This window comes from Tribolium castaneum, chromosome 1 (assembly GCF_031307605.1).
Source record: "Tribolium castaneum strain GA2 chromosome 1, icTriCast1.1, whole genome shotgun sequence".
NCBI classification, from domain to species: domain Eukaryota; kingdom Metazoa; phylum Arthropoda; class Insecta; order Coleoptera; family Tenebrionidae; genus Tribolium; species Tribolium castaneum.
In genome coordinates this window covers 20937503-20957456 of record NC_087394.1, presented here as the reverse complement: position 1 = coordinate 20957456, position 19954 = coordinate 20937503, and the positions used below count along the sequence as shown (strand labels likewise).

General features: G+C 31.9%; 1 protein-coding gene across 2 annotated transcripts in view; it reads left to right on the top strand.

Annotated features, from left to right (window-relative positions):
* The window catches only part of dachs, a 93234-nt gene that overhangs the window by 61610 nt on the left and 11670 nt on the right, over positions 1-19954 (top strand). For both annotated transcript variants that reach the window (XM_064355736.1, XM_964340.5), the window contains one exon: positions 16949-17283. In XM_064355736.1, coding sequence (XP_064211806.1) covers positions 16949-17283 — 335 coding nt within the window. The remainder of the gene's footprint in view (positions 1-16948; positions 17284-19954) is intronic.

Sequence of the window (19954 nt, the reverse complement as noted above, 5' to 3'; positions counted from 1 at the left end):
ACTAATCTTTAATTTTAACTGATTTATTATTTTTTGTATTACGTAGTTGTTTTAAACAAGGTAAACACATGTATAGAACAGTAAATAACTTAATAAAATTAAAGAAAAAATCAGAAATAACGAATACAAAAAGAACACTTAAAGTCTCCCTAACTACTCTAAAATCGAATATTACGACATTTCATATAAGAACATTCATTAATAACATCACTGGAATTACAATTCTTAACTGAAAAAAACTCCTTTCACCCAAAACTAAATAAGTTTAAAATGTCCTTTTACATTTTTAACGGTTTTTATTGTAATTGATAAATTTTGGTAAAGAACTGATACCAGAGGGGCAGATTGTTGTTCTGGAGCTGCGTATATTTTTCTGTGCGCATTCTAAGTTTTTTAAGATAAATGTAAAACTTTCTAGCAAATTATACGTAATTAAAATTAAAATTAATTAAAAAAATAAGTTGGTATACCATTTTGTTCTCATACGTCTTCTAGCATAGAAGGCTTCTTGAATTTAAAATTTTGAGCACATAATACCAACTTTATCACTATTGATTGTTAATAGGTACAGTACCTACAATGTGATTCTGTGAGTAGGTATGTTTTACAGTATCCTAAAAACTAATAATTACACAGTTCTCTATGCATGTAAATTGTTTTAGAATTTTTCTACATTTTCTTCTAATTAAATTAATTAAATGGTAAAAAATTATATTTCATGTAATTCTAAAAAGAAGCTTGCTTAAATATTGGTTTATGAAAAAAATATGTTACAAAAATTGACGCTAACCCCAACATTTAATTAATTAAACAAAAACAAAAAAATTAAAAAGCTTAATTTTAAGATTGGCAACGATTTTTTTAAGAATTTTTTGCTCAACACATTTATCTAAATAAGCATCGATTTAGAATGACAGTAGAAATTACAAAATTCCCGTTCGTGAATATTAATATTTTTTAATTATGTAATTAATTTTAATTGTGAGGAATCATAAAAAAATTCTAAGAAAGTCACATGCATAGAGAAAATTATTAAGTAAGTATTTAATAGCATTAAAATTGATTTCTGTGTAATTACTCGTTTTTGAAATATAATGAAAAATATTTTTAAAGACTTACTTTGTATATTGTATAGAATTTTGAAACCAGTTTCACTGTTTCCTCTGCCCAACTAGCTCACAAGCTCTTTATTATCCAAATTTCGATTTAGTGTTGATTTTAAATATGTTTCTATTAATTTGAATTCAAAAACGATCGTAGACGACCGATACACAACAGAATTTAATTCGTCATGATTCGTTTAAGACTTATAGTATACCTACTTTCCTTAAAAAATTAAATTCAAGTGATTTCATATCAAGAAAATAAACAAGGCATGTTTAGGGTATTTGTACATATCTGTTATAATTATATAATACGTATCAGTAATTTGATATTTTATTTTTAACAAAAACGTTAAAATCATTGACAATGATTTTTACAATTGCATTTACATTTTACAATTTGCAAAATGTAAAACACCTCAACTTTTGAAGATTTTTTTGTTTTATTTAAAGTTTTATTTTATTTTAAGTCGTTAATTTTTTTGTTAACTCTAGTTGGCGCCCTTAGGCTGCAGCCTAGGTAGCCTACTGGGTAATCCGGCCCTGACTTTGTGTCTCCTCAATCCACTTTTTCAATTCCGTTTTTTTTATCTGCAAAGTCGTTATAAAACAACATACTCAACGTATACAATTAACGCAAGTAAAAAAACCTTTTGTACATTAAAGAATCCTTAAAACCTAAAAGCTTTTTCACTGATGTTTCCCTTTGAAGTGTAGTGGAAATCTCCGGATCAATATTTAAGTAGATTTTGGCGATCCTCCATTTGCTGTAAAACAGTGTTAAAATGGAGGTTAAGATGTTAAGAATATTTGCATTTAGAATAACTTTTCTCATAGTTTTTGTCATCGTAACAAATAGTCAGGTAACGTCCAGTGGAATAATACAAGGAAGTTTGCAATCTGGTTTCTCGTAATAATAACAAATTTTCAAATTTTTCCAACACAAACTACAAATTACGGAACTTCATCTACTTAATTATGTTCTGGCTTTTTTTGTTCCGCTCTTTGCTTCTACGACATTTCTTGCGTGTTCACTCCATCACAAACCTTTTTTTTTTGTTAAAAATTCCTGCAAACATGGCAACTTGAGATTAGCATGAAAATATCCACGCTTTGATAGGTGGTCTCATAATTAAATGAAAGGTTTTAAAAGACAAAGCCGCCATTTAATACATCAATGGTAGATGATGAAAGAGAACAGTTTGTCTTTAATTGTTTTGAGCTTTCTTATTTTGGTGTTTTATCTATTTATAGTACGCTTCCGGCGTAATGTAACCGTTAATTAAAGCTATAAATGCGAGAACTGTACACAAATTGGATTTTCATTCAGGAGCTTCCTGGCCAATCAGGTCCTGTTAAAACACCCGGAAGCAAACATAATTTTTATCTCACACTTTAAACAGCTTTCAGCAACGTTGTTACAAACTTTTAAATTGTAACCATCTCGAAGTCCAATAAAATCTGCAATTTTGAATAAACCCGCGCAAGGCGTAAATTCACAGTAAAAGCTTTATATGATTTCTTGTCATTCTCTATTTATAAGGGTGCGGACCTACTTTCCCGGAAGATCGCTTTCAAGTATCACTTTTTGCACTCAAGTCATAATTCGGGCACAAATGTGGTCATTTAAATTGACCATATGTTACTTGTAGAGAGTGTCATCTTTAATATATTACAGGCAATCGATCAAAACACGTTTATGACCGGCTGACATTGGATTTCCAATTCGAAATATCCAATTAAACAGCAATTTTCTTCGAGAAGGACTCGGGAACGAATAATTATTTTCATCAAAAACTAACGGTCGAAAACGTAAAGAGAATCGGTGCCTGCGAGCAATTTCGCCGTGTTTTTCTGTCGATGCTATTTTCTTTGAGAAACGTTCAATTTAACTTGTGTAAGATTTGCTAAAAAAAGCAATGCACAATGAAGATAAAATAAGTACTTTTCGATAGCGAACGGTTTCAACAGTCGAGAATTTTTCAATTGAATCTAACATAACGTATATACAGAGTACGGATATCTAAAACTAAGGATATGAAACGACGTACAAATAAAACGTCCCCGTCCTCGGTAGTTCTGTTATTGTCACCAGAGGCGCAGTACATTATTCAAGATTTCAGAGCAATGGATTTATAAAAACAGTTGTAATTAAATAACGGTTAGCACAAGGCGAATTAAAAATACAGGCAGATAGAGCATTTAATTCTCAATAAAAGAAGATAAAAATAGTACAAGTATTATATCTTAAACTATATTTAAAAAAAAATTCAAAGTATTACTAATTTGCATTTTGCCCTATATTTTTTAAAACGCTGCGAATACGGTTACAGATACAAGAAAAATGTTCAGAAGAAAGTTTTAGAGAATTAAATTTTAGTCCTCAGTTTTTCCTAGTCTGTTGTGAATGAAAAGCTCAACACTTCTGCATTTTTTCCAAGTAATTAGTGAACTGGTTGAATTTTCAATTAATTTAAAACGATTTGGCACCGAGACGGTATAACGCTCGAAGCGCCATCATTTTACTCTGCCATACTATTTTTTTGGGTACAGAATATCGTGCAATTTTGTATCTCGTTTCGTCTTCTAAGTTATAGTCCTCCGTAATACAGAGTAAATAACAAAGTCAATGCGTTTTGTGCCGAACTATTTACTCTACAAAAAAAAGATCGTTAGTACATCGTCAATTCATCAAGAACTTTAAAAATTTAATCATTGTTCAGGATTTTTAGGGTTACTCAATAGTATGTTTTTCTTATTATGCGACTTTTATAGGGACGTTCTATTGTGGCACAAATGGTTTTAGAGCACGACAAAGGAGTGCTTCATACAATGAGTGCCACAATTAAGTCTATAAAACGAGTGTAATATACTTTTTTCCTACTTTCTATTTTTGTTGTTTGTTTTTGTTTAATTTAACTTATCAAAATCTGTTCAAACTATTTCCTCTTAATTTTGTTAATTCTTCGGGCTTTATCAATAAACGACTTACGGTAATAACAGATCACACAATAAATTACAGTGATGACTAATGACACCTAGCCCAGCACTGCCAATATCTCCTAAACTTAAGAATTTACTAAAAGGAGTTGTTCAAAAGTTCTCTTCGTGAAACTACTTTCAGTTTCACACTGAACAATTTGTGAAACCAAAGTAGAAAAAAATACACTGCGGCTTTATTTTACTAAACATAGCATAACACACATAACACTATTAATCCTATATTCAATTTTTTTTTAAATTAATCAATGAATTCTTAGATCTTCTGAATTATATGGTGAAGAGTTTATTTCGCTGAATATTACATAACACACATAACAGTATTAAATGTATTATCCTTAAAAAGCCCATGTCAATCCATTGCAAACAGTTTCATAGGAAAGCCAATGTTCAGCAAAATAAAACCTCAGGGGTTTACTTACCTACAACCGACGCAAACCGGTATAGTCATAGCAACGACGCAAATCTAGCAATGTCATTCGTTGCTGCTATGCAACTGCGATTCGCGTAACTAAGGGGCTGATTTTTGGTCGCAAAGTTGCGCGGGTCGCTGTTGCTTAGTAACAACCAATGACATTGCTAGCCTCGCGCCGTTGCTATGACAATACCGATTTGCGCGTGTAACGCAACTTTAACAATTAATTAAAAAAATACTGGTTTATAAAAGTTTGAGTGTAAATCGGACGCTTTATATCCGAGTGGATTTTTAAACGTAGGGTGATATCATCCACAAGGTGAAACAAATGAACCGATTTACACGAAAATGATGTCAATACAACGTTTTATTATTCGAATTAGATTCAACAACGCTTAAAATTGCTGACGTTTGAAAAATGCCATGCAGTTGTCATAACTCATAACTTTCTTACATCGGAGAAAAACAGTAAATTTTGACGGTATTGAAGAATAAACAAAATTATTTTTAAAGCATTAACTTTTACAATAAAAATAAAATTGAAACATAAACACATTTTTACATGTATTAAAGAGTTTTTTTTGCCAATACATAGTTTAGATATAAAACGTTTGATTCCCAACTCGGTATCAATAGCTAGAACAACTTAAAAATCATGTATGCAATCACCAAAAACTAAAAATTATTTTGAATCCGTCCGGTCTTTCAAACCAATTACCCGCCTTTTGATGCTTCGAGCCGTCAACTCTACATTTTTTTTTGGGATGACTATGTTTTTTTACATACCGTATATATTTTCATAAATTTTTGAAAACAGAAAAGAAAACACAATACTTTACGATTTTATAAATTGTCAAATTGGGATCATGGCAGGTGGTCATATTTAAAACGACATTATAATTTACATATTTTTTCGATTTTGTTTTGCTTTTTTGTTATTTATTTTTGACTACTGTTGTAAACAATTATGTTTCGGGTCATTGAATTCTAATGAATTTTTTGAGCGTAAATCTGATTAATTAAGAAATATTTGCTAATCCAGAAAGTACAATCATTTATCACTTTCCTGTCTCTTGTCTGCATAGCACACACTTCTAAGAAAACCTGTCCCTGATGAGAGAGTGAATGTAATTTGAGGAATTAACTGAAGTGTAATTAATTTGATGGAATTTAATCCGGCCATGGTATCCAAATTTTTTGAAGTTTTCGGATCAGCTGTAACCCTCTGACACAAATGTTAAACTGACCATTTTAACGTGATTAATGTTAGTTAGTAACGCAGGCTATTGCGTGCTGGTATTCATTAGTTATCTACTTTGTGCTGAAAAGCGCAACAATGGCCCTGACGCCGAGTGAATTGTGCGAACACTTGAAAATTCTTGACTGGAAAATTTAAACCGGAAAATTCCTGAAACGTTTAGCCTTTAACCGGGGCAAACATGCACTGACAATAAATGAAGGTAAAGTTTTAAAATTTGGTGAAAAATGACACTCGGAAAAATAAATACGGGAGCGGTGCTGGGCATAAATCATGCTTAGACCGAATTTTCCGAGTTAACAAATCCTTTGTGTCAATCCATAGCGAACACCTTTTATTACAGGTCGTTCCTCGAGGGTTTCAGCTGTCGGGAGGTTTCACTGTATTACGTGTATCATTATCCCATTATAAAATTCCAGATCGCGTAACTCCCTTCCGTCTTAAGTGTCGGATGATGAATTTTCTCCGACGAAAAAACTCCGGGATCGCCATTATAACTAATTATTGTGCACGCAGCGGAGAGCTCAGCTAGCACGCGACAACTCGATATTACTTAACTTAGAAGAAACGTGCCACTAGCCCATTACGTGCATGCCATGGTATTATTATTCGCACATACTATACCTTGAATTATAGGTGCCATAGCTATTTTCTGCGACGAGACTTGCATAAGAATACGGCCCACATGTGATAGGCAAATGTGCTCCATCCAGAAACACAAAAATTGGAAACATGTACTTAGTAGTAATGAATATTTATAAATCGGTTTTGTCTTCATATAAGGTGACGGGTGGGTGCAAGGGAGTGGCAAGGGGTTGTTTCAGCTCCCACGATTTTTTAACACTGTCCTTTAACATTTGCAAATCTTGAATTAAAATTGTTTTACGACAGCTTAAAATAAACAGCCCGGTCTGGTTGTAAAGTTGTAAAACGGATACAGCTATCTACCAAAGACACTTATTTTGTTATATCTACAGTGGATGTAAAACAACTTGTTTAATCTGTGTTTAATGGATGGGACGGGAATGCCATGCATAAGTGTGCACTTGATTAAATATAGGGTACGAACGGGAAGCTTGGCACAGCATCTTTAAAGTCGTGCACTCTAAATCTGGTGGATTCAAAGTCTTAAGTATGTTAATACAATGTGTTCAAATATGGTTGTTCATAAAGTCACCTATATAGCTTTTTAAGACGCATCGATTGATATAAAAATTATCCAATTTGAGTGGTCCTTAAATTCCCATAAGAAGTGTGCCTAGTCCGTAATGTGCCGCTTATTTTAAATTGTGAATGCTGTCAAAGTGACAGATCCATCAAAATAATGCAAAAGGCTTCGAATCCAAAAACGAAAGAATACAAAACAACAAAAACAAGGAAAAATAAAACATAAATTAAGACAAACTTTACCTTTGAAAGAACTTGTCCAAAAAAAAAACAAAAAAATTTGTTAACTTGATGAACAACAATTTTTAAACACATTGTACATTGATGAGTTTTGAATTAAAAGTTGGTACAGAAGAAAACACATGCTGTTTAAAAATGGTTGTTCGTCAAGTCATCTCTGACGTTTAAATATTTATAATGTGCCGCTTAGTAAACTTTGTGAATGCTGTCGTAAGTGATAGATCCCTCAAAATAATCAAAAAGGCGTCAAACCTATAAACCACAGAAGACACACCAGAAAGCATGAATCTTACATTTGAAACAAAGTTTAATTTTTATTAATCAAAAGATGTGACAGTGGTGACATTATCGGACGAAACGGCACAGTGCTTTTGAATCTCATAGTCCACTTGATGAAAATCCATTTTTGAGCAGTCTGTACATCATGTTTTTTGAAGAGATTTGAAGAGATCAAAATAAGAAAAGATACTTAGCTATACATCTTTTCCAATTCATTGTAGTTCAGCAGATTAATTTGATTTGAGAAGTATCAAATGTATTTGGGAAAAGAAAATGTATACACCAAAAAACATTGACTGGTGGATTTAGATTTTATTTTTCACCAGAGTAGAGGTCGCCGAAATAAGGAAAAATATGAAAAGTAAAAAATGATAATTTTAGTCTGACCTAATTCACTAAAGCATTAGACGACTATATAGCGAGCCTTACGAGAATAAAATACCACACAAAACTCATGCTTCATGGGATTTATTTTGAGAATGTATTGTGTTACATTTTATTAGTTTGTTTACAAGCACCAAAATCGTAACGTTATTTTTGGACAACTTCTACAAGCTATAAGTAATTTTTTTCAAATGGAATGCCCCAATTTATATTTCACTAGGTGAAAAAAAATTTAATTCTGCAATTTATTCTGAGTTATTGAATTTTGAAGTCAAAGATGCAAATTCAAAAGTTTTCAAAAAACCTTCAATATTTCTAAAACAACTAAATTTAGGTGTGGGGTAAGCTGATAAAAACTTCTTTAAAATAACTCAAAGAATCCAAAAATGCAGTAAAAACATATCTTTACATTTAAAATAAGAAAGTTGATATCGGCTGCCGGTATAACCAGAGGATTATGGTTGTATACAAATTTGTAAATGACTATCATTACTATAACTCTCAATACTTCTAATGTGGGATTTAGAAAGAACAGTCTGTATAACATACACAGGGTATATCAGAAATACGTGTCTTAATTTTAACAGGTAACAAACAAATAAAACATCTTTTCTATTTGTAATTTTTCAATAAAAAATTCGCAAATTTACTTAAAATTTAGAAAAAGATAACATACTGAAACGTGTACCCACCTATAGGTACAAAAATAAGAGAGTCGAATTATTTTCGTTGTGATAGAAACCGACAATTTAAACAATTTAAAACAACAATGACAGTTGTTGCTATGAATACAAATTAATTATTAAACACTGATTGGCTCGTTTGTACAAAAGAAAGGAGGAAAACAGTGAAAATTATAAAGAAGAATTTTACAAAATGTTATGTAGAAAAGTTGTAGTATTTGGTGAGTTTTATTACGTGTCAACATTAACACACCTATTTCTTATACACTCTGTTTGTAATTAGCAAGGAGGTGCATGGAGTAATAAAATTAATTTCGAGATAATTTGTAAAGAAAATAAAAATATTTGTTATCCAGTGAGATCATAGAAAATCAAAGGTTTTCAGACGAGTTGCGTATTCATCAAAAAAAAATCCAAATTAAAAATCACCTTTTCTCTTAGTCTACATCAAGATATGTCAAGTTCAGTCAAAATTTAGTTGGCAATTTACTGATACTATTATAAGATCTAAATGAAATCAGAATTACTTCATGTCGTTTATCTCTAACTAAAAAACAATTCGGAAAGTTTTCTGGAAATATTTCTCTTATTAACATTTGCACGTGTTGGTATCAACAAGATGTTGGCTACTAACTAGTAAATTGCATTGTGTTCAAGAACAGCAGCCCACTCTTGAAACAAAAAAACTAAATCAAAGTTCTTTTACATTGTTTTTGACACGATAACTGACGACAAAGATGATTAATTGTAGTTTATTTTTAGTATACATTACAGTGCAACTAAAACACCCTTACTACTTAATTGCTTGTTCATAATTAGTTTCTGCTAAAAAGATCATGTTACCTTACATTTTCTATAAATTGCGCGTTTTAAAGGACTCGTTATGAAATAGATCAAAATATATTAAAACATATTCTGCATCATTTTGCGGCTTTATTGACTAAAAGGGAACTACGACAGAGCAAAGTGTAGGTAGATGTGTAATGCTAATGACTAAATGAGTCTGCAGCAAACGCTAATGTTGGAAAAATCTGTAGAAACAGATCATTTTGCTAAAATTCCACTTTCCACTTCTAAAAATAACAAGAATATCCAATTATTTGCATTCATGAAAACTGGCGAACAGAATTTCCAGTGTGTATCAAATGTTCCATATTCTACTTTTATAAACTTGATTTGGTTAATATGAACATGGTTTTATCCTGTTTCTCAAACATTCAACTTTTTTATTATAATTTTCCTAAATAGCGATTAATTAAAGGTCTGAAAAGAGAGGTAATATCCCTCATTTACTTTCATTACCTAAAATGTTTTAATTAAAGCTGAGCTTTTAAAATAGGGGTTTGAAAAGTCGATATAGATTTTGATAATTAAAGACCCATATGAATTCGAAGCTGAATACCTACATAGTGTGTCAAACTTACAAAAAACCTCTCTTTCATTTAGGAACAAATTTTCTTTCCGGAGTGTTGCAATTCTAAAATTGGTATTTATAGAGAGGGGTGGTCGGGAGTGGTAACATAAGCTTCAAAGGAAGTTGTACGGAACTAAACACTATTTAAAAAAACGCTTTTACTTTATTGGTTAATTGACTAACCAACGGAGACCTTAATTACCATATTTTTTAGAACTTCCAGTGTCACATTGGGAACAAATTGATAATACCGGGTGACTTTAAATAATTGAGACAGAAAAATCTATTGGCAACATTGAGTTATTGGCCTTCCTGCTAGCTTATTATCTGATGCTGTTACATCTGGCGGCCATGTCAGCGATCGTAGGTCGGAAGTGAATGACAATTGAGTATAAAATTTTGACAAATAAATTTGATAGTCATGGTTGCCAAATTAAGTTTTCAAATTTGTCACCAACTTGACTATAAAAATTAATAGTCGCCCGGTATAACTGTTACGGCTAATGTGTAAAATTGGCTAGTTTGTAAACTAGTCAAGCTGTTAGCTATTTTACCTAATAAAAAATTTCAACCGAAGTAGCGGCTAGTATTAGCTGTTTCAAAACTATAAAAACGGTAACATTGCAATATAGCGAGTTATTTTTTAAATAAGGATAATAAAATTGTAAAATAATTATTAAGATCTCTGATTGAAAGTGTAAATAACATTAGTTATAATTTTTTTGAAGTCCATTAATAATTTATAACCGCTAATTTTGAGAGAAAATGCGACTTTGGCGTTTCTATAGTTTTGAAACAGCTAATATGTAAACTAGCTAAAATCCTTAGCTAATTTACTTGAAAAATAGAATGGAAATTTATATTCCCATTTTAATTATTGTTACTCCAAGATGTCAGAAGATTGGTAAGTTGGTTGGTTTATAAACAAGATAAAGCATCCATTGTTTCAATTTTCAATTAGTTTATAAACCCGATCCGGTAATCAAAAATAAAAAGATTTCATAACCTTTATTCTAGTATATACAGGGACGCTATAAAGTATGGATACAGTTAAATATTTTCAGAACGATTTAACAGAGAATCTTGAAATTTGGGAAACAGTTAAAATTGTTTAAATTCTATCATCTGAGAGCTTTTTCAAACCCCTATCGTCAATTATTTTGAAAATACAAGGCTAATTTGTTTTTTTTTAAAACGGCGCGAAAGGTCAAATTTAATGATTTTTATTCTTTCGACACTGTCAAAATTTTCGAATTTTCTCCTGTGTATGACAACTTTGACAAATGTTTGGTATTTCTCAATACCAAACGTCAAATTATTTTTAATAGATTTAAAGCAGTTCTTAAAGGCCTTAGCCTTGAGTTGAGTCTATTTCGAATAATAAAATATTGTATTTAACTCGTTTTCGTTAATTCGGTTCATTTATTTCACCTCGTGAATAATAAACCACTCGTTTTCACTCGTGGTTTAATAATCCACTCGTGAAATCAAACGTTCGATTTACACTCAAATTCGTTAAATAACTAACTATAATTTATTTACTAAGTTAGCTAGCAAGTTGGTTAGTTTGTCAACTAACTAGCAGAAAATATGGATTTAAATATTAACCAGTTATTTTTCTTGAAAAACTTACAAACTATCCAACTATTTTATATGTCAAGTAAATTAGACAAAATTCTTGGCTAGTTTGTGAACTTGCCGCTATTTTAGTTGAAATTGCGTTTTCTATTAAAATAGCCTACGCTTTGGCTAGTTTACATACTAACCAGTTAGTTTAAAAAAGTTTACACATTAGTCGTAACATAACATCTCTGTGATTCAATTTCTTATTAATTTATGTATTTGGCGTATGCGTATGCTTGCTCGTATGAATAATTTTTTTGAAACATATTTACGGTGAGTTACGAGTATAATATTATAACAGTCTCGTCAATTTCTGTTTTTTTAATTTGATTTGAAGGCGAACTTTCAACTAGAATTAGCGCATCTGTCCATCTTGGCAAAACCTAATCATCGGTCTTTGATCCTCGTCGGTGTTAACAAAACGAAATGATTTATAATCGCTCTCGCAGGATAGAATTATTACACATCAGAAAGCACAAGCGTGACTTCTCTTCGATTACACAACTTGAACGAATTAAAACAAAACCGCACTTTGTCGGTTGAGACTTGGAAATAACCATATTGGTGTAGGTTTATCCACAACAGTTCCCTCGACAGCTTTCACAAAGAACCAACAAGTGAGGCGATTAATCCGATTCTTATCGTTGAAAAATCGTAGTATTGCAATCGTGATCAGTCTCTGTGGCCTATTTGATTACACGTTGGAGCAAATTACTTTGCACACACCTTTTGTTAAGTTTTAATGAGCACTTTCGCAACGAGCGCATTTCAGTATTTAACAGCGCCATTAACTTAATCTTGGGATAATTAAAACTTTGTCTGATTTGCTCATGCTAGACTGAACTTGGCAATGAACTATCAGCGATTTAGGTTAGCTGAGTGATTATTAGAAGAATTTCCGGAGCCTCCGGTGAAGGCTAACGCGATCCCAATTACTCGAAGGTTGGAGATGATAATACTGTTCCGTTTAATCAAGCGGAGGAAAAAATTGTTTCTCGGTTCCTTTGTAGTTGTTGAACAAGTTATGAGTTTTCTATTGCCACCTACGCAACGTTCTCACACAGTTGTACCGCTTTTTTAGCCATTGCACATGATAAATTTAGAAAGGTCGTAATTTGCTTCAGACACATTTATCTTTGCAAATTCTGTGTTCGTGAGATGGTTGCATAATTAATGGGGTACAGGTCTTGTAGTGCACCGACATATTCACGTATTTGCGCTTTTGATATTGTAAAATGCAAATTTGTGCCTCGTGGAAAAAGCAAGAAGCAGTTCCCCACAAAACAGTTTATTAAACTGTTAACATAAATTTTGTCGATAATCGTTTTGTCAGACTTTAAATAGGTTCTTTCGTTTTTTTTTTATTTATGAACTTTCTATTTCATACTTTATGATCTGATAAAACAGATTCTATTGAAGTTTAGATGGGCAGTATAAAATCTTAAACTTTTATCGCGCGGTAAAGTAGATTTAAAAATTTAGTCGGCGATATTTCAGGGAAGTTTCAGGAAGGAGCTGTTTATCGATGTGGCGTATTAAATAACAAAACGATTTATTTTTATTTTCGTAAAACTTAACTTTCACTATAAAGCTTGATTTAGTTAGGTTTAGGTCGTTTTATATTATAAAGACGCATCACTTTTTTGAATAAGGCTTTTCTTGGAATTAACTGCATAAAGATCTTACCTACTTTAATGTCTTTTCAAGAACAAGTTTTAGCTGATTTATGACAATATAAATCTACATTTATTACAACTGGATTCAGAATTAATCGGTGGTATTACAACCACAATAATTAAATTTCGTCCAAAAAAGTATCAAGAACGGTAAGAACATTTTACCCGCATCTTTTTAGTACTTTATTCCAAACTTCACATTATTATAAACTAGTCGGTTTAACATTTGAGGTATATAAGGAAATTTTTGAAGAATTTGGAGGTATCTTAATGGTGCATTCTTTTTTCTTTTGATGAGAAGACATTTTTGTGTCTGTTTTGGCTAATTTTAGTTAATGTCAGGACTCAATAACTAAACTTTAGGATAGCCAATTAACTTTCACATCATTTAGTCTGTAATAATTTAGGTCTTCTTGCATTACTATCAAATTTACATTCAAGATAATCGAAAACAATATTTCTAACAATATATATTCACCTATTGATTTGAAACTTAACAGCGATTATACAAGTAAAGTAAATCAAGACCAAATTTCTAGAAGAGGAGCTGTAAAAATGCAAGGTCTTATACGGATATAGGTAAATAAATAGAAACACCTATAATCTTTAGATCTAAATCTGTTTAGTATTACATAGGTATTACATAGTTACTTTTTCTCAAAAAGATTTACAAAAATAGTAAGTAGTAATAAAACTCAAATAAGTCCTTTTGTTCTCTTTTCACATTGAAAGTAAAATAAATAAAAGTAAAATCTCAGAAAAATGGAACAACTCGTAGATAGATACTCCGAATAATGCTGTTATTAGTTTTATCGCTTATTTTTAGAGTTGTATTTTTGACAATTTTGGACCCTTTGTAGGAAATCAACACCGAATCTGTACTGTTTTTGATTATTTTGAACAGCATAAATTTAAATGTCGATTTTGGACCTCATGCTAATATCATGATTTTGTTTAAAGAGACGTAATAGTGTCGCCAACATATTATCAATACGGTAGGTATACGAAAAACCACGAATATTATTGTGCTTAAATTAATTTCACCGACCTACTTATTTAGAAAAATATTAGTTACTGCACAATTTGAAAGAAATACTTAGCGGAATTTTTGTTATCTTAACGTTGGCAGTTTTACATATTACTGCCCAAGGGATGAAATGTTATTACTTCTTATTTTATTACTCATTTTGGGATTTCTTGACGTGTTTCCCAACCTTTAAAAGGTTAGTAATAGGCATATTACACTTGTGGTTGTGAATAAAATTCTATTTTCTCTAAAGTGTCCAAAAATGCCTAAAGTCTAATTAAAAAATTACAATTAATAAGTATTACACATTGAATAAAAATCCACCTACATATTTAAGTAGGTACCAAATATTTATTTTTACATCATGAACTGAAATCACGAAGAGTTCTTAAGAAATATTTTGATTTGTTTATATTTAATAAAACAAACTATATTATATTCATAGAAGATATTTTTCCGATATCTGCAACATTATTACAAGTTGTCTCACCTAAGATTTTCGAATCTGATATCAGTTATTTGTCAACGGAAGTTTATGAAATTTAAAGTGCACACATTTTAGAAGGTAAAGATTAAAATCCAATTAATGTAACAGCTCTAGTCTTAAAAACGTAATTTTTACATGTCTTTTTAAAATGTTAAATTATTAAAGATTTATATTAAATAATGCGTCAATAAAAATGCTGTAAGAAAAAACCCGTCCTTGAAAGACGTTTGTTTTAGAAGAAAAAGGTTAAAAAATTCTTAAACGTGAGTACAGGATGCAAACGCACCACTGGATTTTGGTCACTCCTGCTCGCACATTGGAATTTCTTCAAATACTTTAATTAGGTAAATTTAATTAGATTTAGGTTACGTACGCTTCCTGTGTCTTCAAATTATTGACGATTTTTTTATCTTTATGTAAGTATCATTTCACAAAAATCGAACAAATTAATACAATATTACTTTTTTATCAGCACACACGCTTTCTCAGTGGTGTGCAAAATGCTGCTAGGCTATATTTCTTCAATTGTTTCAAAAGGTGACTACTTTTAGCATTTGGACAAAATAAATTTTTTTCTTTGGATCACACGAGCGATTTGGTTATTTTTTGTATGACCAACTACATATTTTTAGGGTTAACGCACGATATTTCAGTTGATGGTTAAACTAAAAATATTCTGGATACCAAATTATTTCTTGGTTTGACGTATTTCAGTGCTTGGTTATGATTTACCCAAGGTTAAAATTTTTACAGAAGGAAAATTGTTGGGTTACCAACTTTCTTCAGGCTTACGCCCGATATTTCAGTTGACGATTAAACCAAAAATATTTTGGTTACCATTTTATTTCCTGGTTTGACGTATTTCAGTGCTTAGCTATGATTTAACCAAGTATAAAATCTTTACCAAAGGAAATATGTCGGGTTACCAACTTTTTTCAGGGTTAGTCATACTCATGCACAGTGTCCTTATTTTTCTAACCGAATTTTTTCACGAAATATCACGCAGTTTTGCCACTTTCTGCGACCCGTTCTGTGTTTTAATAGCGTTGTAATTATTCTATCTGAAACATGAGGGCTGCGGATATATATTGCATTTAAAAAAAAAAAACAAGAAATGAAGAACAGATCCCTACTTTTCAAGGACAATAACGCATTCGCATTTAAAATTCTTGGGCGCGGTGTTGCCAAAAAGCTGGGAATTTAACCCAATTTCTACTAAAGCACTGAAATACGCCTTCAGAGTTAAAACCTTGGGTAAGATTTACCATAAGTTAGTTACCAAAGATTTTAGCCAAGGACTGAAATACCGGGCGTTAATGATCTAATAGTAAATGGGTTCAATTTTAAATAAAAGAAACGTGTTTTAATATTACATTTTTTAACCTGAGGTATTTTTTTGCTCCTAATTGAAAAACCACCTCCTAAAATATGTGTATTCTAAATGTTATAACAGTTCGTTGAGAAATAAACTGATATATTAAACTCAAAAGCATAGTTAACAAAATACAGCAATTTGATTTTTAGATTATAAAAATATGTAAAACTTTTAAAATTTTAAACATTCTCACTTATATCCTGAAACACTTTTAGCTAAAAAAAACACGGGCCTCAAACTTTTTAAGTATTACTTCTTAAAATCAAACTTCATCGGATACGTATATGAGCTTAGGAAAGGTGCCAATAAAACGGTTATTTCTTTCTAAGAACCTGAAGTCGTTATACAACTTGGATTATGTCGGCCACTCGATCAACTAGTTATACCTACTCAACGTAAGAATAACGATGAAGAGGATTAGTGACTCAATCATTCAGGAAATGCCAGTTTAGTAGTCCCTGTGACGCTAAAAAATTGCTCAAATTTTTTATTCCTTTGGCCACAAACGTAAATTCTAAAGATTGCCAGTTTGGAAATTATGTTGGTGGGCATTTGTAGGTCACGCAACCGTTTTTCACCCACCTATTTCAGTAACATTTTTTGCATCACCATAAATATCTGTCCGATATTCGTTGCAAAACTAGTTAATTATTAAGAATACAATTCAAAAATTTTATGTCTCTTACTCTCTTTTTAATAATAAATTTTCACCGAAAGAATGCAAGTACGTGGAGCTTAGCTATAACGCCCCCAGATACATTTTTCACGCTCTTTTTCATCAAAAATTGAACACTGCTGACTCGAATTCTCGTTCCAGATGCGTCGTCGTCGAACGAAGCCGTCCACCTGCAGCAGCGCCTCCGCAGCCTGAGCACGGAGCTGGTGACGCTCCGCAACCGCCTCCATGTGCAGGGCGCGCCGGCGGCCCCCCTGAAGGGCGCCCCCGTGCCGGTGGTGGCCGGCACGCAGCCGGTGATTCCCCCGCGGAGCGCGCCGACGGCGCCGCTTCCCGTGGTGGCCGTCCCCGACAGCCGCCCCCAGCTGCCCACCGCGGGGGCCGACCTGGACGACCTCATCCACCTGCAGGGGCCTCTCACCGAAGACGCGGTGATGAAGTGCCTCCAGGCGCGATTCAACGCTTCCAACTTCTACGTGAGTATTGGTCATTGAACAGAGGTGACCTTGGGCAGCACCTGTCGCGCTGCCTGGGGCCGGCCCTGTTAACGCCTGACCGTGAACTTGCCAACAAAACAACGACGGTTCCTCCTGCATTTACATACCGCAGCTTCAGCAGCCTCAGAGCCCAACACTGGCCGGTGGCTAAAATCAAAACTCTACAAAGAAGCATTAAATAATTAATAATTATTGTTTAACCAGAATATGATCTTTGAACATACAGGGTGTCCCCAGAATTTGAAAAAACCCCCTGACTTACGTAAAAATACTTTCAAGTATACAGATTTCTGATTTTTTAAATGGAAGACAGCTGTTCGAGTTTTTTTTTTTTTTGTTGAAAAATGTCTCATAAAGTCATAAAACAAAGATATGAATTTTGTATATTACTTTTTGTCTGTATAATTAGCTATAATATTTAGGGCAAATTCCTAAATTCCCGTGTAGACTACAACAAATGATCCGTGGTGGAATTATTATTCTGAAATTTTATTTTTAAAAGCTTTTATTTACCTTACTCCGTTGTCTGTTTTCATTTTTTCGGAGCCAAATTTAAAAGGGTTCCAGTTGTCCCAATGATTTAAAATTTTGTACTTACTTAATCTGCGTCACAATGAAATTCTCTGTAGTTACATTCCCCTTAAAGGGGTTAAATGGGGTTGTAAAATTTTAGGTTATGTTTTCAAAGTGGGTTAAAATTATAAAATTTACAAAAGCTTTGGGAGTTATAATACTACGGCATTACAGGATTACTTTGTTCAGTTGAGAACTCCCAAAGCTTTTATAAATTTTAGAATTTTAACATGTAAGAAAAAATATTCTCCTGTGATTGTAATACATTAATTTTTACTTTTTAATGCATCATTTTAATAAAAGTTAAAAAAAACATTATTTAGATAGACAGTTTAATAATGTTTAAAAAACAAAAATTAAAAAGTTAATATTAAACATTCAACAGTTTTCATATTTTTTTACGTTCCTAATAGTAATGCGCTAAACAAATAGTACAGATTTGAACTTTGCTCTATAAAGTGGTGTAAGTTGCACTTTTCTAGACTTCTTAGTTTTTGTGTAATATAGCGTGTTTTCGTCAAAATAATAAAATTATTTCAAAAACTAAGCAGAATTGACCAATACAGGGTGTTTCAAATTTTAGTGCCAGTCAAAAAACTAACACTTCTATTAGCTGTCTTAAAACAATAAAAACGCCAACGTTGCATTTTACCGATTATTTTTTTGAACAAGATTGATAAAATTGTAAAATAGTTATTAATGATTATATCTCTCATAGAAACTATAAATTACATTAGTTATTAATTGTTTGAGTTGCTTATATAATTTAAAACAGTTAATTTTGAGAGAAATTGCGACGTTGCCGTTTTTACAGTTTTAAGACAGTTAATATTTGTTCAAAAGATAAAAATATATCGTAAACAATAGAATTTCTAACACGCTTCAATTTGATCAAAAAGCTACGTCCAAAAATGCAATAAAATTTAGGTTGTTCTATATAAAAAAACATATGTTTGTATTGTAACTATTTTCTGAAACACCCAGTATATTTGAATATTATTTTAGGTCTAGTATCAACGAACGGTTTTTGTAAAAAAAAAATTGTTTTTCAATTATGGTGAATCCTAGGTGGGACACCTGTATGCTTAGGTGTGGTCAGAGGCGGACTCTGAAATTCGCGCTGAAATTCGATCTACCAAAGAATTGATTGGAACTGCTTTAGTTGGCGGATAAAGTCTCCCACGCACGAACTGATTTATGTGCTGGCGGTTTCTAATTCCATTTAAGAACAAAGAGTGCCTCAGTTAATTCAGAAACTTATAACTTATTTAGCATTATGGAACCGCTACGAGAATGGTAATGAACTATGCGAGTGTGAAATAATATAAAGACGGTTTTTTTGAACATTAACTATATTTACATTTTTAGAAAAGTATGTATTGTATTATAATTGAGAGAGGATGCTGCAAATTCTGTGTTAGTTGATTGAAATTAGATTCCATGTCTAAATATAGGATTTCAGCAAAATAAAAACGTAGACGATAACAATAGTTAGCATTTCTTTTATAAAGAATTGATTTCCATAATTATTTGTGACAAAGTGAGCGAATTCAAATGATAATTACAGAAATTTTATCAGACCGAAAACATTCAAGACTTAAATTGCTGTCTCCAGTCTCTCTAGATTTGCCACGTTCCTGGAATATAAATGAACTTCCGATTCGCCTTTACACTGCTTTGTGAAGTGATAATTTTTTTGATAGGAGAGCTTAGTCTGTAAAAATTTTGGGGAAAATTGCGTTATCTTTATTTATGAGCTTCCCTAAATAGATGCCAATTTTAATTTACATTTTTGGAGGTCTTTGCAGTATACAACGAAGTACGGGTAACAATTTACTCAATATAAAAATACATAAGTATATCAAACTTCTTCGCACCCTTACACGTACAAATCGTTCAAAAGTATTTGTTCAAGTCGATTACAGAATTCAAATTCAATGTGTCGCTTGTTTCAAATTCTGGATTTAAATTGTTAGATGCCCTCTGGTGTTGAGATTTGGAATATTCGAAAGCACTTGGGAAATTTTCTTAATTCGAAATTTCATGAATTTAATTCGGAAATAAATTTAACTAGACG